General features: G+C 43.8%; 2 protein-coding genes and 1 pseudogene across 2 annotated transcripts; 1 reads left to right on the top strand and 2 right to left on the bottom strand.

The window, feature by feature from the left end:
• Positions 1-247: 247 nt before the first annotated feature.
• On the bottom strand, positions 248-3,404 carry LOC106660005 (growth arrest-specific protein 1-like). The gene is made up of 4 exons (XM_023461027.1): positions 2,986-3,404; positions 2,602-2,813; positions 1,689-2,086; positions 248-389 (listed from the first exon to the last, which is right to left on the bottom strand). The coding sequence occupies exons 1-4, from the start codon at positions 3,382-3,384 to the stop codon at positions 385-387; spliced, it is 1,014 nt and encodes a 337-aa protein (XP_023316795.1). The 5' UTR covers positions 3,385-3,404; the 3' UTR covers positions 248-384.
• Positions 3,405-12,800: 9,396 nt separating this feature from the next.
• LOC106660074 lies at positions 12,801-21,752 on the top strand (annotated as a pseudogene).
• Positions 17,782-19,592, bottom strand: LOC106655413 (E3 ubiquitin-protein ligase BRE1-like). Its single transcript, XM_023461020.1, has 3 exons — positions 19,419-19,592; positions 18,281-19,121; positions 17,782-18,080 (listed from the first exon to the last, which is right to left on the bottom strand). The coding sequence occupies exons 1-2, from the start codon at positions 19,573-19,575 to the stop codon at positions 18,286-18,288; spliced, it is 993 nt and encodes a 330-aa protein (XP_023316788.1). The 5' UTR covers positions 19,576-19,592; the 3' UTR covers positions 17,782-18,080; positions 18,281-18,285.
• Positions 21,753-22,520: the final 768 nt, after the last annotated feature.

The raw sequence follows: 22,520 nt of genomic DNA, 5'->3' as shown, positions 1-22,520 counted from the left end.
GCATAAGTTTTCTTGATTTTTTTTCTCTTCGTTCCTTTTTTTTTGGTGTGTTTTTCGAGACGAGAAATCTCGGTGCAGTCGTGCGCTTTATGTGCCGCGTGCGTAACTTCATTTTTTATTTTTTCGCTTATAATATACCGACGCGCATGACACAAAAACACACTCGTGCACAAAACACATGAATTTTCAATGGACGCATGTTTGCCTCGGTTCTATATCTCTCTCTCTCTCTCTCTCTCTTTTCTTTGGTCGTTCACTCGCAAAATACTGTTTCCGGAGGGGCAAGAGGGAGACGACGTTCTTTTAAGCTATTGCTACTGCTGCTGCTGCTGTTGCCGACGGTGCTGTTACTTTTGCTTACTGCCTTTACCATAATGCCTGTCGTCAGTCTGAAAATAGAAATGAAAACGTGATGTCTTTTCAACGTTCGGATGTGTGTGCGTGTATTATACATTATGCGCGCGAACGCGTACGATTTTCGTATGGAATATATAGATACACGTGTGCCGTTATACAAAGAAGCAAATTAGCGGAAAATTCGTAAAAATCATCCTTTGATCGGCTGCGTCTTTTGCGCATGTGTTATACTGCGTGGACCGGTTCACATCAAACGTCAATCATCGAGAGAAGGTAACAATCATTAGCGAACGAAATGCCCGAACATTAGCTCCGACGCGCGACATTCATCCCCCTGGCTAAACAAATACCCGCCTAACAAAAGTCAATTCAAAGTCTATTAGGTACGCGCGTAGCGTAGAGAAAAGAGCAAAAGGATACCGCGCTAGTTTTACCGTATATATATTTTTTTCTTTTACTACTACTTAGTATCCCACAGCGCGTTCGCTCCTAAGTGTAACAAGGCTTTATTACTTCCAATACACTTGATCTGTATAAAAGAGACACGATCTGCACGAGCTGGTGGCTGTAAAAGGCCTGAGCGAGTATGAGAAAGGAAAAAGGGGGCGATCGACTTAAAATCTTGCATTCGCGCGGGCTGGTAATCCTCTTTTCATAAAAATTTGCCAAATTCATCGTCGTCGCGTACGCGCACTAAAAGCTCAACTTTGTGCACACTTAAAAACGTACAATGTCAAGGATGCGACCTTCAAATTTCGCTAAGTCAAAATTCGCAGAATTGCGCAATAAAGAAGGAAGTGGATTTTAGAGAAGAAGAGGAGAATTCGATAATACAGGCTGTTTTTTGTTTTGATTTTTTTTCTCTCTTTTCAACTTGTTGTTGTCGTCGTAGGACTGATGTACACCTGTTAAAGTTCGAAAAACGTTCGTTCGTAAAGAGGTGAACAGAGAAAAAATGAAGAAGAAGAAGAAGACGATCGCGCGCGCGCTCGCATGCATTCGAAATCGCAAATTTTATTCGATTTAAAATTCAGCTCCGATCGACTCGTAACTCTCGAAGATTTTTGACTTATGCTAATGATTGCGAGACCCGTTCTCGTACGCATGATCGTATAGTCACTTATAAATTCTCAGGCATTTTTATCAAACGATTCAGAAAAATATGCTTGCCGCGCAGCGACGGAGATGGAGATCGACAAATTTTTATTTCGATCGTCGCATTCGTATGTAAAAATTAGCTATACAACGGCGCCGCTCCGTTTTATACAATCCACAACTTTCATAATCGTAAAAAAATTGTAATAAAAAAAGGGAAAAAACGAGTCATTTACCCAGAGTCAAGGCGCCAAAGGCGCAATGCGTCAGCGCCGAGTGAAGCAGCAGCACCAGTCCGAGCAACAGTATCCTCCAGGACTGGCTGGCCGACGTCGTCGTGGAGGCTCTGCTCGGCACCTTGTTCGTCCTGACGTCGCCGCTACCGCTCGATTGACTACCACCCTTGCCGTGTCCGTTGGGACCACTCGTACGATCACCGGCACCCGAGCTCGACGACGTCCTGTTGGGCATGTCGTCGTAGTTGTGCCTCGGCGAGCTGGGCTTGTTGAAGCAGAGCACCTCCATGTTGCGCTGTATGGCGTTGCAGTCGTAGTCCTCGGTGCCGTCGCAGAAGCACGTGCTCAGCTTGGCCGCCTTCTCCTGTCGCCGCAGGATGTTGATCGAGTTGCGGCAGCTGCAAGAGTTCGTACGTTGAGTATATAAGATCGTGAAGAATATATGCATATATAGCGTACGTTTAGAAAGAGAGACGCGCCCGCAAGATGAAGCGCAGAAGAGAGATGGAGCGAAAAAGAGAATCGAGGAGGATAAGGAGAGGAAAGAGAGAGAGATTTTTATTGCTTTGTTTTCGCAGAGCTTGAGGCGATTAGCCGTTGAGTTATGTGTGTCGTTTTTGTATACGCGTATGGAAAAGAGAAGCTGCTGTGCATGTGCTGTTGTATGCGCGGCTAATACCGTAGACGACGGAGAATGATATTATAGCCGCAGCGTTGCCTCCACTACACTCGGATCAAAGTCAGCATGCGGACGATTTGTATAATAGCGTGACAATCGCTACATACGTGCCTCGGCATTTCTCTCTCAAAAAAGTATCGTCTCTCTTATTTATATTCATTATTATTTTTATTATAGAGAATAAATCGGCACGAACGCGACGATATATAATGTTATATTATACGATATACTCACTGTTTGGTGCACTTTTTGCCGTGGAACATGCGCTTGCAGTAGCCGTTGTAGTACTGCAACGCCGTGGAGCACTGCACGTCGCCGTTGCAGATCCACTGGGCCACTCGGCACGAGACTCGCTCGCGATTCAGGGTCGACGTGACCGAGGCCCGACAGATCTCGGCGCGCTGCTTCGATCTCCGGCACAGGGCGTCGTCCTTGGCGCATTGACACTGCGGAACGAGACGAGATTATGATAATATAAAAATTGGTCGTTTAAATAAAGATTTACTCGCTTAGAACGGATATAAGCAATTTTTATGCATACTTGCCACGTTAATCGTTGTCTGAAGACAATAAATTCAATCAAGCCCGAAAGCTCGAGCCACCGTTATAATAACTCACCGTCATGAGCTCCTTGCCCTCGTCGGTGCTCATGAGTCCTATGAGGGCGTGCTGGCAGAACTCCGGGCACTCGTTGACGTCGCCCTGCAGCACCGAGGCGCACCTCGTCAGGTAGTGCTGGAGCGCTCGGCCGCAGCCGGCCCTGTAGGCGCAGCGCAGATTCGCGTCGTCGCATCTCATGGTCGCGTTGACGGCCTGCGCGTCGACTTCCTCCTCGCCGCCGCCGCTACTTCCGCCCGAGGTCGTCGTCGTCGTCGCCGTTGTGTCGTTTTCGCCATTATTGAGCCTGATGCCGAGGCTCGTGGCTATGGGAAACAAACGCGACGCCGATACGAAGACTGTGTCGAACGACTGGACTAGCAGCAGGAAGTACAATAGTAACGGTATTGACGATCTCATCTCGACGCGATGAGCTGTGCCGCAGCTGCTGTTGTCGTTGCTCTTGTTGTTATGGCTGTCGACTCACCGTTGCTGCTGCTGCTGCTGCGAATATATGCAGGAGGTTAACAACACAAGGAAAAAGTAAATTATCGATTGCAGTCGAATTTTAAGTATATAATTTCAATACATTGTGCGGACAGTGGAGTGTGTGTTTGCACAGCTTTTCTACGCGCGTGGGAGAGAAGCATGAGAGATCGGCGGATATGCGGATGTGCAGCGCGAAAACTGCATCTCGAGCGCACGGGATATCCTACTACACTCGATCTATACACAGTGGCGATTTCTGTTCTCGCAGCTCTCGAACGCGATTCTCACACACTCGCGACTGTGTGAAATTTGGTTCGCCGTACTGCTACTACTACGTACGCGAGATCATCGTCAATCATCGAAAGAGAGAGAGAGAGAGAAGAAAAAAAATCAAATTTTGAATTTCAATAATCAGAAAGTGAAGAGAATCAGTACTGCTGCGGCTCTCGAAGACGCGAGGCTCACTGGGCCTATACAATATCAGCCGCGAAATCCTATCTCTCGGGTTCGAGCCGATGCGTACATAAATCACCATAAACAATATATTTCTCCGTTGAAATGATGTATTAGGAGAAAAGCCATATTACCATTATATAACGAGCTGCCCTCGAAATACCTCGTATTATAGTGTGGCCAAATCGCTGTGGCTTCTTTTCACGTCACGGCCGGCCGAAAAATTTCAATGTCGAGCGCACACGCATTAATCAGGCATTAGAATGGCCTAATAAAGCTCTCGCTCGTGCGAACGCGTAACATCTTTCAATTTCTTTGGCTCGCGTAGCATTCATAAATTAATGTAAAAAAGATACGATTAATCAAGGACTTTTTATATACATGCAATGAATTGATTGAAGGAACAAAAAATTCGCATATCTTTTGATGTGGAACCTCTTTGTTCAAGTTGGGTATGAGAGTATTCATGTGAAAAACGAGTGAAAGAGCTAATGCGATAATTGTAGGAAATTAAAATTCGACACATCAACAAATTCAAACGATAAAACTTAAATTCAAGCTAATGTATAAATCCTATTTAAAAAATATTACTCTTTTTTTTTAAATAAGTGGAAGTTTCTCAAAATTCAAGAATAATTCAAGTCTAACCAAATTGACACATTTGATTTAAATAAATAAATTTAATCAAATCACTTCTGATGATTTGGTTATCTAACAGCCATAGACACGAGAAGAGAAATTGTGTAGACTCTTTTTGCTTTTTGATCGTATTATTTTATGTTCATTTTTTAATGATTTAAAATTGAAATTATTAATTTGCTTCAACTATAATTTTTTTCTTAGAAGTTTGTTAGAATTTTCATTATACTTTTTTTAACACAGCTGTTTGTTTTAAAAAATGTCTCATAATTTTGTAGGAAAATGCACGGTTTAGTATTTCGAAGTTCGTTTTGTATTGTAAATATTTTATCGGAATTAAAGATGTTATATTTAGTTACGAGCTTTTCAATTCTATCAACAGATGGAGTATTGTGAATTCGCAAGTGACAAAATAATTTTCGATTAGTATATATAGTACATATTAAATTCGCATCGAATTAGTAAATTGAAGTTACGTAAATTAGTAGTCGTCGTTGATGTTGGCCAAGAGTTGATGCACATACTTTTCTCTGTTTTTCTCGTGCGACGCAAGTGCGATAAAGTCGCGCGGTTCCGTAGCATAATATATACACGCGCGAGCGCATCTGCGACGCGTACGGGGCCTTATAAGTTACTCGATATGCGACAGCGTATTCGTATTTCAAAATAAACAATGCTGGAATTTAAATGGCGCGAGCCCCGTTTGATCTGCTCTGTATATGTATATTTGTGAGCTTCGTCAACCGGAAGTAAGCTCGTACGTACGTCCGTATTAATACGGGCCGACGTATGCGAGAGATCGGGTGCATCGCTCGTTCGCCGCGACTATTTGATAACAACGAGTTTATTTACGCTCAGGAATATAAGGTAAAAAGTCGAAAGAAGAAAAGTAAACATCGGAAGAAGAAAAATGTATAACTCGATATACATAAATAACGAAAATAAAATAGAGAAACTTTAGGCGCACGAAGCAGGGCGAGTATGGCGAGTCGAACGTGTGTGCTATACGACTCCTCGAGAGAGAGAGATATAGGTATATATTAGAATTTCAAATGAAGTCCGCGCGCCATGCAGCCGCCGTCGCGGACGCCGCGCTCGCCATGCAGCAAGCAAAATAAAATCGGTGAAGGCACTAACGAAGCCTTGTAAAATTTTTATCAATATATACCGTCTCGAACGACGACGACGACGACGACGTCGTTCTTATATGCGGGACTCGTGCAGCATTACAACAGCCTGTCTCTCGTCTCTATCTTCATTTTAATACACATACAGTGAGAGAGAGAGAGAGAAGGAGTTGCTCGCTCGGCCCAGCGCCGGACACTCGTTTATATAAATATATAAATGTATACAATTTCACGTCGAGAGTCCGGGCGCGTACGTGTATGCACTGCACAGACGCGTATTCATGAACATAATAAAGTGTGTGCATATATGATACATTTACACACTTTTACGCGCACGTATAACTGCGGGCGAGGGTCGAGTCGGAGGATTTTATTTAGCCTCGGTGAGTGCTTTCGTGCGTTTTCAGCGAGTGCGTTATCGAAGCTTTTACGAGTCTCTCGCGCGCGCTATATAATACCCGCGCACGCATATATGATTTATCGATCGATCGACGTTACGCGCGCCGAACGACAACGACAACAACAAATCGTAAAAACGCACGTACGTAGCGCGCGATGATCGGTACCATAATACGCTACAAGAAACATGCATATTATACGCGTGCCGCGAGCTTTATACACACGCGTATATGCGTGTATAAAGTTTGTGGGCAATATTTACACGAATACAAGAACCGCAATAATCTCTCTCTACGGGTCGGTGGCGGTGGCGGCTCGCGTGGCCTCGAGACAAAAGTTTCTGTCGAACGTTTGAAATGTCCCGGCACACCCGTCGTTTGCCGCGCGCCCGATCGCCTCTCTCTCTCTCTCTCTATACATACGTGAAAAAAAACCGGACGAAATCCACAGGAGACCAGGCCAGCAGGCATGGCTCGCGAGAGAAGCTGGATCTTGTCTCCGGCTATATAATAATACTACTATTACTACTACAACTACTACTATACTCGCACCAAAGCACACACGTACGTATATATCCAGAGAGACTGTATGTATATAGAGGCGAGCTCGTGAGCTCTCGTGCGCGTGTATATACTCCTCCGCAGCTCCGTATTTAAGTTAGTGTGTGTGTATGCGAGCCTCTCTCTGGTTCTCTCTTTCTCTCTCTCTCTCTCTTCGTTCACCGCACATCGAGATCATTACCCTCTCTGCACACACATATATATACTCACAAGCTCGAAAGAGAGAGAGAGAGAGAGCCGGAGAGCGCGCGCAAATAACTCAATCTACTTTTGCGCGCTGCACAGCTCGTGAGGCTCGTGCGCGCGTGTGTATACGTGTATCCGTGTGTATATAGTGTGTATGTATACATAGTGTGTTTATAACGCAGCGAGCGTCGTGCGGTGCAGTGGCGGCCCCGTGCACGGCCACAGCCAGCGACCGCGGCCTATACGCGCGATAATCTCTCAATATAAATATGCGTGCGTGTATTTATATTACAAGAGGAATATTCACCTTAACTATTTGTCTCGTTCACCCTTTCGGTTTGTTGTTTTTTTTCTGACGTTTTGCACCCGCGAAAACACTCACACGACACACACACAATTTCTTCTTCGTGTTCGCGACACTGCAGCGCGCGCGAATCTATTTGAATATCCTCGTTGTTGGTTTTTTTTTGTTGCCTCTCTCTCTCTCTCTCTCTCTCTCGAATATCATCTGAGTACGAGCATGATCTTCATTGTCTTCGGTGACTTGTTCTTGCGAGGTGGAGGGACACAGTGAAAAATTTCAATCACGATCGGTATAAACAATAACCAAAACTGACAAACAAAAAACAAAGACTACAAACAAAGATAAACAAAAACAACAACAATAACAAACAATCGGCAAAAGAAATCGGAGCGCTCGAAAAATCAGAATTCTCTGCTGGAGCGCGAATATATTATTCGAAGAGGAGCACAGCTTTTATAAACGTGGGGGCCGCGAGCGCACACACGCTTCTGAGCACAGCCTCCGAGGAACTAGATTGAGTTGTGACGGCCACTACAGGCCGCGCTTCGAAGGCAGCAGTTTTGTGCATGGAAAGAGAGAGAGAGAGAGAGAACCTCGACTAAATCCCCACTTCTCCTCCTCATCGTCGTCGTCTCTCTTGGAGCTGTAAAACGACTTATGTATAAAACTTCCTTCTCTCTTATGTGTATAAACGGGGGCCCGTATAGAGGCACAGACACACACACACACAAACCTACACACTAACATGTATCTATATATGCTCCTCAAAGAAGCGAGAGAGATGGAGATAGCGAGAAAGAGAAAGAGAGAGAAAGAGAAAGACAGAGTGGGGAAAACGACTCTCCCCGTCTCTGTCTCTCGTATACACATTATACGATGTGCATGTGTGAATGTGTGTGTGTGGGTACGTTCTCCGATTGGAACCAACCCCTCACATGCATGCATGCATGTATGTGCACCAAAGAAGAAACTGCCTGATTGAGATACCAAGTTGCGAGCGCGCGCGCCACCGACCGACCGAGCGGCTCTCTCTTCCTTCGCCTTTTTTTCTCTTCTTTTGTCCGTCTTTTCTTTCTTATTTTTCTATATATATACGTACGTGTATCGAAAGAGTATGCGTGTGTATGCGCGAAGAACTAAGAGAGAGAGAGAGGCTGAGATTCGAATACATGGACATAAACACAGGGTGCAGCTTGTGCTGTGTGCGTACAGGTTCTCAACTTTATATAACGCACACACACACATACACCATCACGGAGAATCGGTTTGTGTGATGCAGCCTGGCAGAACATTATCTTATATTTAAGTATATATACGCGAGCGCGCGGTATAATGTATGCAGTTTTTTCGGCGCCAAAGGCCTTTCCGGTCCCCGCGCTCGATCGCTTGACTCCGCGGCATCATCGTGCACACAGCTACTTGCTACGCTGCTGCTGCTGCTGCCAAGCACATCCTTTTTCGTATATTAACCGAACGAGACAATTTTTTGTAATCTTCGCTGTTGATGGCTACTGCGGCTCAGGCGAAGATCGATACTTAGAAATTGCAGTGAACCTGCGACGTCGTTATCGATTTCGAATCGCGTGAATCACCAAGATCGAAAAAAAATATAATGTATACGTACGGCGTGATAATTTGTTGCTAACAGCTATATACACGATTTTTAGGATCGCTCCGCGGAATTTAACCCATTGGAATCAGGATATTGCGGTTGGACTTTGGTATAATTTCGTTTGTTATTTTTTTAATGGTTTTATACAGTGTGCATGGCGCGGTGCACTCCAGAACCTCTGGAATCCGGAGATTTGGCTGAAAATCGGCACAAAAATGTAGTTCCGGTTCTCTCCTGTGCGCGGGGAATCTCGTCTCGTCATCCCGAAAATTTGGTGATTCTCAGCCTGCACCTTGTGTCGAGGAAGAAAAAAAATGTAAGAAAGAAGACGAGCACGGGCCAATTTCCGTCGATTGTTGCGCTGGGTTGCCTAGCTTTGCTCTTTCACTCGATCGCGTGTCTACGGATCGTTAGGATCGGCAATAGAGAAGGAAGAAATAGACGTTACTTTGGTCAAGTAGATCGTTTCTACGCAGGCAGCGGCAGGGGCAGCTGCTTGAGAACCGAGAAAAATAGCAATTTACGCCGATTCGAAACGTTCTTAGAGACCGTTTGCTGTGTATCCTTTTTAGTCCTCGTGCATCATGACGATCGCCGCTCTGTGGCAGGCTCGAAGGCATGAAGCGCGGCAGTTCGCTCTGCTCCTAACGAATCTTAGAAACCTGCCGCGCAAGATCGATCCACCTCGCGCGCGCGCGCGCGCGCAATTTGTCAGGATGATTCGAGAGAAAAAAAAAATTGAGAGAAAAGAGAGAAAGAAGAGAGAGAAGAAATGCCCTGCGTCACGATCGTTCCACTTGTCTCTTGTATTACATACCCATAGCAGTAGCATACAGCGACGGCGGCGAAAAATAACCATTGAAAGACCGGAGAGTAAAAGAATAATCTCTGCGCCCTGCAACAGGTTCATAGCTTTTGACGCATGCACGTATACAACACGCGTTTGTTTCAAATACAAATTACATACATAGTATTATGTATTTTTCTTCGTCTAGACTCTGAGCTCCGAACTGTTGACAGGTTCTTTTGCTATGAAAGCTTGGATGCTCCTCCTCCTCTTCTTTGAGCTCGTGGCCAGAAAATAAAATTTTCTTCCTGTTTCTTGTTGACGTTCTTGCGCGTCGCTTCTTTCTTTTTTTCCGCAGCTTTTCTGCGTATTATACACACAAGTGACGTGTAACGGTATTTTTAAAGACATCGTTACCGATGCACACGCGCGCACATTGCCGCGCATGTATTATAAATCGAGTATGTGCCATAATAAAGGTATAGTACGCACGAGCGACTCGTTATAAATATATAAATATCGAGTGTCGTTCACGCAGTCAAGCGCGAGAGCTGCTGTGCCTCGAGTCCTCCTCATCGAATTTCATAACACCATATATATATCGTGGTGAGGAGGAGGCAGCAGAAGCTCCTCTTCTGTACTCTTATATGCGGTCGAGAAAGAGGAAGAAGTTAGTGCCCCTGTACATACGCGCATTAAATTGCTCCGCGATAAATAAATGTATCGGTTGGGTAAGGGAAAAAGGATGAAGAAAATACGTCGGAACGATTTGATTTAAGAGTTTTATGCGTACGGCCAATGAAGAGATTATTATTTATCGAAGGTGCAGTGCGCTTGGCGAATCGTATATCTATGGCTTTTTTACGTCAAAAAACATACACTCGCATACGTAGACCTGTGCGCAAGTAAAGCCGCCGATCAAGTCTTATTTTTCTCTCTTTCTTCTCGTGTATATAATATAATATACAGGCATATGCGTCGAATCTCAGCACGGCATGAGAGTAGGAGCATCGAAGGAAAATCAAGAGCTCAGGTGTGCTTAACACACACTCCCATGTACACGGCATAAATGCTATGGGTACACGTTGAACGTAATGTATAGCTCATATGCACGATGTTTCGCTCGCTCGCAGCTGCTATTCATTTGGGCCGGCTCTGTAATACGTTGTACATTATACATATAAAACGTGTGTAGTATGTACACAGTGCAGGTACATACGTAGGTACACACAATAGTGGCCGCCGATCGTGTATATAACCGCGACGGCGGCGCAAGAGCATACTATAATGCGGCACGCGCGATGATGAGAGAATCGCGGCTCTGGCGCGCGCGAGCTCAACATTTCGCTCGGAGGCTGAAAAAAAAGGCCAAACAAAACGATTTCAGAGAGAGGCGAGCATGAGCGCACAGGCCGGCTCCGACACACAGCGCACACTCTACACGATTGAGTAATTACGTCGTGCAAGAATGCAGGGAGAGAGAGAGAGAGAAGCGGACGTTGTTACAATCAGAAGATTCGGAGTACGGACTTTTACAACTTTCTTTGGATATAAGCTCTTCGGTATACTGCAGCCCATCGGAGTACATACGCCTTTAATTATATATGACTTTGAGAAAGAGAGCTCCGTGGCAGCAGCAGCAGCAGATGATCGGACGCCGCCGCGGTGCTAAAAAGAAAGAAAAATAAAAAAAAGAGAGACGAGAAGGACGAAGAAGAAGTAAGGGCCACACGGTGCTCTGCACTGCCCATAGTACACGATATATTTTTCCTCGATTGTAAAACTCGCGAGAGAAGAAGAAATCGTTAAAATTAGTAGGTACATAAGAAGAGAAGCCCGCGCGACACTTGTATTATACACGGATATTCTTCCCTGAGAGAGTACTCGCGACGCGACTGTCACCCGGGTGGTATATCGACACTTTGCTCGACGTTATATTCAGAGTACATACAGCAAAAACAAACTCGCTTGCGGTTTTTCCGCGCGATTAATCCCGTGGTATATAGGCTCTGCTGCCGGCAGCAGCAGCGTGATGAGCGACTCGTGCGACCATTAAAACTGCATCCGATATACTCGCTGTGCGGTATATTGTAATACGGCCGCCCTAGTAAGAGAGAAGAGAAAAAAGAGATCGTGCGCCGGTAGCGATTGTGTTTATGCGCTGTATAGATATGCATAGTAGTACGGTGCGATCGAACTAATGATATCTCGGCCTTTAAAACGCGGCCTGCGCGCAAGCTTCGTCTATACACACACACGTAGATACAATGTGGAAATGATTATTTGTACTTTTTATGCGCCGGGGCACGGGCAGTCCAGCGGCGACGGCAGCAGCTGTTGCGATTGTCTATGGGGAAGTACCTGCGTGGTTATTATTAAAGCTCATTGTATGGGAGAGAGAGAGACATATGCACTTTGTGTATAATGTAAGACGCGCATACTCGACGATGCGTGTATTTCTGCGGCGCCGGCGCGTACAATATCGAAATACACTTTGCTTTTTGCGTGTGTATTTGTTTCATTTGAAAGGAAAAAAAGTAACCACATATAAGACGATCTTTGTATATCTTTCATTCTCTAGCTCTTTCATTTGTTTATTATTCTTAATTTTAAATAGAAAAAATAATAGAGAGGATACATTTGAGTGACGAGCTCTTAGCTAGCTCAGTTCATCAGTTTCAGTAAAAAAAAAAAACAAATATTCAAGCACGTCAACGTCGGAGTTCAACGAGCTTTTTTCGTTATAGAGTTTGAGCTCGACAAGTGCGTTTTATTTATGTAATACACTTTTTTTTAAATTTTCTCTTCTTTTCAACTAAAATTAAATCTGTCCTAGATTTTAAATAGTCATATACATCGCTTCCTCGTTGAAAAATCAATAAAGCTCGTATTTTTGGGTGGTATATTATTTTTCCCATCACTAATTCAATGTGAGCCTACATACAAACTCTCAAAAAACCATATGATACACGTTCAATTTTGTATAAACCACGATTCAAAAGCTCTCCCATATTCACTCGCACGTTTCGACACTTGTAATGTCTCACAATAAGGCTCGTCGTGCATTCAATAATTCAAATATATCCGCGATAAAGCACACGCTCTATATATCGTATAATATGATACACGTCGAATTGCGCCGGCGTTTTGAACGATGTACCACGTACGCCTGCGCCGTTCCTCGCAATCGTCCGCGTCTCTCTGCGCCGTAGCTTTTATCGATTATTCGGCTCGCTCTGTTTCCTCTATATACATACACACATTCGGATGTGCACGTACGTGCGTAAGAGTGGGCGTCGTCGTCGTCGTCGTCTAGCGTCAAGCTCTCGCGTTTCAGTTGCTCCCTCGACGAGAGAGATGCATTAGAAAAGTCACACGCATCCGGGGAGACGAATAAATACCCATTTCTCGAGTGCATCGTCCCTATATTCTAGACATTCATTATCGTCGCACCTGATCGCTGGGAATCGACGATTGGCGCAATGGATTCGCAGCAGCGGGTGAGATGGCTTTGGCTTTGGACACTGATACTGACAGCAGTGGTAGCCATCGTCGGCGGCAAAGCTCGGGCCAGCCCGACAGCTGCTGGCGGCGGCAGTGGATTCGGCTTGGAGAATAGCCTATTGTCCGAGGAGCGACGCCAAAACGAGGCTGTCTTCAGATTCTACGAGAACGTCCTCGATATATTGCAGGTACATGCTACGTATTATATATCCATACGATTGTGATTATTGAACTCTCGAGTGGCCGTCTCGGTCCATACGTCTATACCTATATACAATGGGTATATTTTCGACAATAGCGGCGGCTCGTGTATACATAGGTATAGCAGCGATACATGGCATGCATGCATTCGTACGCTATCGATCGACGCTTACGTACACATATAGCCGCGGCTAATAATCCCGCGCTCAGCACAGTAAGAGAGACCTGTTGCTCGCAATTTACGTGCATACTACGCTCCAGGCCTTCTCACGGGCGTATAATAAATATAATATGCATTGATCATCGATTTGTTCCATTGGCCTTTTTGCTCTTGTATAGTGTCGAGTGCCGGAAGAGCAGCAGATAATCAACGCGCGTCAAGCCGACGGCGGAGACGCTTATCTAGCTGCTCGTCAGCCCGTCCAGGACCAGAACTGGAAGAGTCCTCGAGGCCTCGGCCAGATATCCGGTGTGAGCGTCGATCCCCAGGGCAGACCCGTCGTGTTCCATCGCGGCGACCACGTATGGGATTACCAGTGAGTATACATGCATGAATATAATCAAAACAAAATCATGTTGTGTATACAAAAGTATATATATATAATAGTCGCGTCAACGAGACTCGTACGAAACCATCGTCGTGCGTATACAACATAACTTATAGTATAATTGACAGCTGTCGCGTGTCACACGCGCTGACAAATTTGCATCTCTCACTAATTCTTTTTTCTCTCTTAGTTCGCACGCCGGATGACGATGATAAATAAAGAGGCAAATATATCGTCGTATACCCGAACGTATTTAGCAAGTAGGTGCGCGATCAGCAACAGAAGTAGCGGCGACCACTGCTACTATACCTACGCGCCTCATTACGTGCGCATATGTTTGCGCTCGCTCGCGACTTCCACTCGAAATATTGACTCTTCGCTCTCGCCACGCGCAGCAGCAGCAGCAAATATTATATATACTCCTTCCTAATGTTTGCTCAAAATTAACTCGATAATGGTGCGTATGTAAATTTGCATCTCGGAGAGTCCATTGCGTGTATGGCGCTGCTGCTGACGCTGAGGCTACCGTAAGAGTGAGACATTTTACAAAAGAGACAAAAAGTAATCCACCGGATATAATATGTTTGCGCTTGTAATATCCCAAGTTTGCGAGAGAGAGCAAGAGAGAGACTTTGTGTGTGTGTGTGTATACGAGCGCCAATACTGAAAAACTCTCTGCGTGCTTCTACTATATGCGTGTGTTGCTCAGTGTGCAGGTGCTGTAAGGACTAAGGAGGCGTCGAGAGATGAGCTTGACCAATGGCGTGTTTGTAAAAAGCCAAGTAAAAGAGACGTCCATGGTCGAGGCACGAGCAAAAGAAAATCCCTTTCCTTTATATATGCTATATATACATATGAGAGAGCGAGTATAGATGTGTTACCGATAAAAAGGAGCTGCTCTTGAGAGAGAGCGAGTCGTGTGTGCACCGTACTGAGCAGCAACTTCGCGTCTTCTTCTTATTCTTTCTTCTTCCTCTTCTTCTTTTTTGGCTTTGGCGCGCAGAGAAAGAGAGAGAGGATTTATGTGCTTAAAGCGAGAAAAATATCGAAAGGGCCATACACAGTACACAGCATGTATGTGTGTATGTGTGTGCAATTGCAGGCGACGATATAGTCGTTTGCTCGAGCAAGAGAGAGAGAGAGAGAGAGAGAGAGAAAGACACAGAAAAAAATAACCCCCGAGAGTTTTCGCAGAATCGAGAGACTCGGCGTATATATAAACTCGGCCTGCATGAATAATGTCGAATGTATCAAATTTTCCGTTTTTTATTTTTTCGCTTCTTTTTTTTCAACTCGCGTGTCCATCGCCCTTTTGTTTGCTTATATTTGTATCGCGGCCTGCACGATGCTCTCTATACGTGTTGTAATAAATAGCCTCCGTAGCCTCGGTGACAAACGCAAGCAATCGCGTACACGCACATATATTTTCAGCAATTTTATGTCTCCTACGAGCGACAAACACAGAAGCTTATACATTATATATGCGCAGATGCGCGTCCCGTGTATAAGAAAATTTTCGAGGAAAACACCGAGAGACGGTGTGTGCTTATTTGCTGAATGCGTTGACTAGCCTCACATTGTTCAATTTTTCTTTTTTTTTTTTTTTATATAGAATATATATCGTCCGAGTTTCGTGCACGAGTTTTTACGACTTGCGGACGAGCATTGTGTGCCCCGTATATTTTATTATTATGTATAGTATCTTTTCTAGGGCGCGCGTGGACGATTTATCGCGCGCTGAGCGGCATTATTATAATAATATAGTCGCACCACCGTACGCATAAGAAATCGTCAACTCTAGTAGCCCTCGTTTTCGCGCACATGCTGCGACGAAGAATATCATTTTTGACTCTGATTCGACGTCTAAATTCACGCTTGCGAAAGAGTAATTACTTACGGACGATTGACTGCATATAGAGGGCAGCGCATCAAGTGAATCGATGCAGGCATGATTTCGACTGCTATTCAAAGAGAGATCGGTACACACATAAGTCAGGGATTACTTCGAATAATAATATATAAATGCCCTTTTCTCAGCCCCTTCACGCCCGAATCAGTCACGCACGACGATGAGTACGAAAAAAATCTTTCGAGCTCGTATGCTTGTATCTCCTACGTAAAATGAAAAAATGAAAAAGAAAGAAAATAAGAAAAAAGGAAATTTCGCACCTCTATAGTACGTGAGACATTTATATTTGATACATAATATACATCTTCCTTTTGTGCATATTTGCTGCTACGTCGTTGTCGTCTTTGCTGCTATATGCGTACCTGCCTACACGCAAACAGTGCGTTCGACTCTCGCCACCGCTACAGAAGAGCCAAAGCCGGTCCGATTGCCGCGAATACGGTGTTGACGCTTAATCCGGCCAGCGGCGAGATCGAAGACGGATGGGCCAGCGAGACGTTTTACATGCCCCACGGCGTGCACGTGGACACTTGGGGCAACTACTGGCTCACCGACGTGGCTCTGCATCAAGTTTTTAAGGTAAAAGAAGAAACGTATATATACATGAAGAAAAAAATGTCAAAACAATATGTAAAAATGTTGAAAAATTAATCATTGCGATGGAGTTTGGGACTGATTTATTAGATTTCTCGTGTACGTAGTAATGTACGACGTAAACACGAGCAACGGGTTACAATTATGTGGTGTTTTCGTCTTAGGTCAATAGCTCTCACCCGCTTATTGCGTGAGAAAGATACGTGTTAACCAAAAAACTTTCATTTCGACTTTTCAAAGAGATTTTATCTGAAAAGCCGCGCTGTAATTATCATTTTCATTGAGTCTCGCGCCCATTCACAAAACCGCATTAATAATTGAACAATCAAACGAACTTGTGAAGTTCGATTATGATTATTCAAGTTCCTTGTTCGAAAAGATTACTTGGTAGTACTACTCCTTCGACGTAGATGTCGCACTCGTTCAGAGACTCAAAACTTCGTACCATAGGGTGCTCTGCTCTCTATCTCGCCACTACCCGTGGCGCGCTACCGTCATTAAGTTTAAAGTATATTTTCATGGGTTGGGTTGTATTTATACATTTTTTTCCCAAGTTTTTGGGTAAATAAATTGGGTGGGAAAGTAATCTTTTCGAACAAGGAACTTGAATAATCATAATCGAACTTCACAAGTTCGTTTGATTGTTCAATTATTCTACGTTCCTTGTTCTCAAGATTACTTGGTAGATTTTCAGATTAATGAAAAGATTACTTTTGTATGTTGAGAATGTATTTTATGTACTTTAAGTATTTTATTGATTAACATACATTTAAGTATTAATTATTACATTTAAGTATTAATTATCATTACATACATTTGCAGCAAAATTTTCATTTATATTGAGGATAGGTCTGTTATAGAATCGCATAAATACTGAAGAATTTTCGGACCAACCTGCTGCTTTCTTTATGATATTAATATTTAGCCCATTTTTTTGCGCTTTAGACGTGGCCGCGTGTCTGGTTGAATGACCTGTATACTTAGGATCAACCTTACACACTTGTAGGACCGTCTTCAACCATCTACTTATAGTTTGTGATGTAGCAGCTTGGTGTGGTTTCTTAATGGTTATCAATAAATTATCTGCATTTGATCGCAAATTTGCGGTGATCTTTTTGTATTCTATGAGTGTTTTAGCAATACAAATTTCCGGATTTTCATTAAAGAAAGGTATAAGCGCATATGGCTGGTTTTTCCCCACCTTGGAAGTTTTAATCAAATCTTGAATTCTAATTTCTACTCCATCCTTTTTCTCCTTTATTCCATCCAGTTTTATTAATGCAATACTCTGAGCACGAAATCCTGTGCCAAGTGCCAGTAGCATCGTTACTTTCCATGTTATTTTTTCCAAAGAAAGAGATTCTAACGGATGCCATTTTTTTAATTCTGTCAATACTGGAGTTACATCCCAGGTGTCTGAGTACTTTGGAGCAGGGGGCCTTAAACGATACACACCTTTGAAGAATCGTTCCAATTCTTTGGAATTTTGAAGTTCATTGTTGTTCAAGAGTGATATGGCTGAGCGCATAGAATTTAAAGTGCCATATTTAGCTCCTTTTTGCAATTCTTGCGTTAAAAATTTTAGTATGTTTATGCTTTTGTTGCAGAACGAATCTATACTTTCTTTTTTGCAGAACTCTGTCCATTTCTTTAAGGCTGATGTGTATTGTTTAAGTGTGCTCTCTGATAAGGAGTTGATCATTATGTCCACTGTTGATTTTTCATATCCCCTTCTTTCAAAGGCTCGCCTGATAAGGTCCCTGCTATCAACGTCAGCTGTCTGGCCAGCGGATGGTGATCTTTCCTGTTGGATGAAATTAATAATGAGTCTGATGGTTTAAAATAGATTGGTTTTTTTNTTATTTTTTCTTTTACCAAATGTCTTTGAAACGGTTGACCAATCAAGGGTATTTTATAGCCCTTTATAACATTCAGTATAAAGTCATTGTTGGTTATTGATTCCCATTCAGATGAAAACAGGGCAAGTCGTCCTGCGATATTTACCTCATTTATGTTTTCTTCTGCAACGGATGAGACTGGGTGTAATTCCGACGGTAGTTTTGCTTCTTGTTGCTGTTCTGCCTCGGAGTGAATGGTGTTTGTTGATCTTTGCGGGCAAAGTATGACTTCTTGGTTTGGTTCTTCGGACTGCCCACTGTGTTGTTCGAAGAACTTCTCCAGTTTAAAGAACCGGTCATCTTCGTTCCAAGCAAATCTTTTTTTAGGGTTTCAGCTGTTTTAACACCACTGATCAAATCTGTAACCTTGTCGCCAAATAGCAGCTCTGTTGACTCCGCTTTATCTAACACTGCTTTGACTTTCTTTTCAAATGCAGGTGTAATGTAAATCTTGCGAGCAATGTTTAAGCAGCGATATAACTCTGCATTCAATTTTACAGCATCTGATAATGCCTTTAAAATGTTGCTTCTCTCCAAAGGTTCATTTTGGTCGTTCAACACCATGCTTAAAACCGATGATGATAGAGCCAGATTTGCTGCTGCTATATCTTGGTAATGTGCAAAAAAATTGTCACGTTTTATTGCCTCTTCTTTCATGGAGTGCAGAATCTCGGCATTTATTTTAGGCGCTACGAGATTGAAATCCTTATGTTTCCTTGGAATCAGCTCTAAGATTTCCTTCTTCTGCTCCTTAGGCAGTCCTAGACGGAGGTATTCTGACACTCTTAATGCCACGTCGTCGATTAGATCCAATTCGTTCGACGTTTTGTTTTCGCGTAGCTCGCCTAGACAAGAACTCACTTCCTCTTCATTGACGTTAGCTGCTTTGACTGAGGCCTGTTTAACCTTGTTTGGGCTTTGATTTTCCTCGCTGGATTGCGTTGCATCTACGCAAAAACAGAACCAAGACACGTTACGATTAATCACCAAGTCTATGTACTTGTAGTTTTAGGTTACATAACCCCTATTTTTTAGGTGGTCTCTCTCAGCTCTGTCTCTGCTTATACAAGAGCTCAGCTGGCATATATTGCGTAATTCGCGATGATACTTTGCTTGCTTTGCCTCGACTTATGTACGAGTTCAGCATCGTATCCCTTGTAATGAAGGTTATTTTTCAGCTCTGCCTCGACTTGGGTTCGAGTTCAGCTAGATTTGCAGCGATTCGATTACGTATTCGAACTAACCTGATTCGTCAGCATCTGTTGCCATTATGTCATTTTGTTGCAACAATCTCAGCTTCTTTGCCATAGCTGCCATTTCTTTCTCAAGCTTTTCGACCTCTGTGGACCGTTTACGCTTCCTCGGCTGTTTCTCTTTCTCGGATGATAATCCGGAGCTCATTTTATCGTGAATATTGCGACTTAACTCTACGACGCACAAAGGAATAATGACGGTAGCGCGCCACGGGTAGTGGCGAGATAGAGAGCAGAGCACCCTATGGTACGAAGTTTTGAGTCTCTGAACGAGTGCGACATCTACGTCGAAGGAGTAGTACTACCAAGTAATCTTGAGAACAAGGAACGTAGAATAATAAACGATCGAAAAATACCTTTGTGCGGGCACCTCATTAGCCGCAAGCGAATCTTTACGAATGCTTGCATCCTCGCACAAGCCTTTCATAATCATTTGTGCGTTTTTTTTCTGTCGCCATGCGTGTCTCGCGTGCAGTATCCAAGACGCGAGCGCTTCGGAATGGGCGAGCTGGAGCCGAGTCTGGTGCTCGGCAAACGATTCGTGCCGGGCAGCGACGGCCAACACTTTTGCCAGCCGACGGCCGTGGCCGTCATGCCGGAAACCGGCGAGATCGTCATTGCGGACGGCTACTGCAACGATCGGATTCTGGTGCTCGATCCGCAGGGAAAGATGATTGGCCAGCTGCCACCCAAGGGTAACGAAGGTAAATATTATTGCATACTTGTATCGAAAATCGATTTACATTATGCACTCTCGAAGTTCGAGCCAAATATTATAAACAAACGCGCAATTTCATTTCGATTTTTGTAAGTACGTATACAATCGTTCATATTGATTCCTCTACTTTACGTAACTGGATATACATTATGTACCCTTTTTCACATCCCTAAGGCTTCTCTGCGTATAACGTCCTCGGGTAAACCTTTTTAATGCCACTATACATATGTAGATTCGAAAGGAAATAATATTCGTGTTATACATTATAACGACGAGATAAAAATGTTGGTCGTTCTGCGGCCAGGAATCCGGTTTCGAGTGCATTAACGCATATTATAATGCCGGCGTCGTGGTCGTCGTCGGGCGCGAAAGTCAAATTTCGCAGTCGTCGTCGTCGTCGACTCCACTTCGAGCCGATCGTTAAATTGCATTTATACTATATGCTATGGCTCGAATTTAGTGCATTTTAAAGCCTCGATCTTTATTACACCGAAAACGCATAATAATTTCTTTCTCTTTCATTCCATTCCGTTTCATTTCAGATTACCTGCGGCTGAGCGTGCCGCACAGTCTGACGATCATGAAGCGCGGCGACATCTGCGTGGCCGATCGCGAGCACCAGCGAATCGTCTGCTTCAACCTGGCCAGAGCGCTCAGGCCCCAGGAGAGCAGCAACAAGGAGCAGATAATGCTGCCCTGGCTGCCGCTCACGGTGCATCGGCCAGGTGTCTGTCGAATATTTGGCGTTACCTCGCACGGTACTATATATTTTATACCTCTTGGTTATATCGTAGAATTAAGTATATGTGTGTGTGAGCGTTGGTCAGCTATATGTGTGCGTGCGGCTGAAATTAAGTCGTCAAGGAAGGAAGCGATGATAAATCCGTTTCATGTATATACGCGTGTATATAGAAGCTGCGGGATTATCACTCGCTCGAGGAAACGATGGAGCTGAGTTACACAGGCGCGTGCACGACCTGAGACGATTATAATATCGGGTGTTCGCGTGGGAATAATAAGTCAAAGGGGCCAGGTTTCCACAACTTTTTTCGCTATAGCACACACACGCGTACACACTTATACACTTCAATTTCCGAAAAATAACCTCGATAAATCGGCATCCATGCCGATGTGTGCGTACGATAGAAACACGGTAAAAACGAAGCGACGAGGAATTTTTTCCGTGTACGAATTAAAAATTCGCGAAACTCTCCGCTGGCTGCCTCGATGAAGTTGTAAAGATGTATTTATGATTTTGATGATAATCGCCGTATATACGAGCCTCTAAATCTGATCTATCATTTCTTCTTGACAAGGACGCGCGCGCGTCCACGCTCGAGCGCCTGTATATTCATTATCGTTATATTATAAGATTTTTTTCTTGCTTTTTTGCTTTCGAGAAATTCAACTCGCGACGTGTGTACAGTAGCAGTGCGGCATACACTCTCACATACTCACACACGTACACGCATGTATATAAAAACATATTATATATGACGATCAATAAAATATATCTTACGCAGATGACATGTTGTTCGCTGTCAACGGGCCGACTACGTCGAACAATCCAGTTATGGGATTTACGCTCAATCCCGACAGCAAGTCCATCCTGTCCACTTGGGGTCCGACGTTCGACGTAAGCATTATTACTATATGTTTTTGTTCATCATCATCTTTATCTTCTTCTTCTGTTGCTGCTGCTCTTCTTCTTCAAGGATTATTACAATGTCACGTTCACGCGAAAGCTTTCGAGTGCGCGAGAGAAAGATAGAGCCTCGAGGAATTATGGCTCTCGAGCTCGTGGTAATTCATGCGCGCACTTTTCTATCTCGCGCGCGGCTTTATGTGCTCGAATGTATGTACGTACTCTAACGCTCACTCGCGTGGGGCCCTACCGCTGAGACAATTATTGCGAATTATATTATCAAATGCTCGAGTGCGCCCATTACGTCGCTTAAGCGTGGGTCAGCTCGTTGCCTTTTTTTCATTATTATTTTGATTTACGCTTCGTACGTGCGATCCGTGCGTTCATATAAATCTTAATGGAGCAATCGACGCCCGCGTCGTGATTCTTTAATGAGTCAAAATTATAAGCGAGCGTCTAAATCAAATAATCATATACACGCCTCGTCGTTGATGAAAAAAACGTTCTGTATTATTATTTTATATATGTGTATCGAGAATAATAAGAGCGCGCGCGGTCGTCCAAGTGGAATCCGGCCATTTGTATCTCACGCGTCTAATCGAAAAATCCCATCGCAACACATACGCAGCATTTTTTCAAAGCCTTGAAGAACAGAGACAGCACAGCGAAAGAAAGAAAAAAGAAACACAAAACAAAAATAAAATAAGAATCGATGATAATTAGTACGTTT

The sequence above is a fragment of the Trichogramma pretiosum genome, unplaced genomic scaffold (genome assembly GCF_000599845.2).
Source record: "Trichogramma pretiosum strain Unisexual culture from Peru unplaced genomic scaffold, Tpre_2.0 scaffold18, whole genome shotgun sequence".
NCBI lineage: Eukaryota > Metazoa > Arthropoda > Insecta > Hymenoptera > Trichogrammatidae > Trichogramma > Trichogramma pretiosum.
The sequence above is the reverse complement of the archived record's forward strand: the minus strand, read 5'-3'. Positions and strand labels throughout refer to the sequence as shown.